Source organism: Eimeria mitis, genomic scaffold (assembly GCF_000499745.2).
Source record: "Eimeria mitis Houghton genomic scaffold, Emh_scaff840, whole genome shotgun sequence".
Lineage (NCBI taxonomy): Eukaryota > Apicomplexa > Conoidasida > Eucoccidiorida > Eimeriidae > Eimeria > Eimeria mitis.
The window spans coordinates 1,751-2,545 of NW_013576181.1; the positions used below are offsets into that span (position 1 = coordinate 1,751).

A 795-nucleotide genomic window follows, 5' to 3' on the forward strand; every position below is an offset into this window, starting at 1 on the left:
TTACCTGCTGGCAGATCAAAGTTGATGGCGTGTGTAAGGAGAGGCAAATCGAGGCCTCTTGCTGCTGCTTCTGAAGCAACAAGAACAGCAGCAGCAGCAGCAGCAGGAGCAGCAGCAGGAGCAGCAGCAGCAGCAGCAGATAGCTGCTGCATAGCAGCAACAGCAGCACGGCGACCGCTGCTGCTGTCTTCTCCTTGCAGCAGCAAACAACGGCCCCCCCCAATACGAGCACACAAAGAACGATGCAGGTACACTGCTGCTTGCTGCACACACACAACGCATGCATGTATGCATGCATGCATACATATTTGCATGCATGCATGCATGCATGCATGCATGCATGCATACATATATGCATGCATGCATGCATACACACAGCCACATAGTGTCAATGCATGCATGCATGCATGCATCCATGCACACAACCATATAGTAGCAACGCATGCATGCATGCATGCATGCAGCACATGGATGCATGCATGCATGCATGCAGCACATGCGTGCATGCATGCAGCCATACACACAAATAAAATGAAACAAAAAATAAAAAATAAAATAAAATAATAAAAAAATAAAATAAAAACAAAATACAAAAACAAAATAAAAATAAAAATAAAAAAATAAAAAAATAAAAAAATAAAAAAAATAAAAAAATAAAAATAAATGAAAGCTTACCGGCGACCTACAGAAGACAATACAGCGCTTGTTGATGGGTTCAGCCCGCAGCAGCAGCAGCAGCAGCAGGTCTTCCTAGGGCCCCCAGGATGGCCCGGGGGGCCTCACCAAGGGTAGCTG

The 795-nt window shown here is 45.2% G+C and overlaps 1 protein-coding gene across 1 annotated transcript in view; it reads left to right on the plus strand.

Moving 5' to 3' along the window:
• EMH_0023510 (uncharacterized protein) overlaps positions 1 to 154 on the plus strand; it is a gene marked incomplete at both ends in the record, with an annotated part of 1,185 nt that extends 1,031 nt beyond the window's left edge. Inside the window, one exon of the mRNA XM_013502152.1 lies at positions 44 to 154. Coding sequence (XP_013357606.1) covers positions 44 to 154 — 111 coding nt within the window. The remainder of the gene's footprint in view (positions 1 to 43) is intronic.
• Positions 155 to 795: the final 641 nt, after the last annotated feature.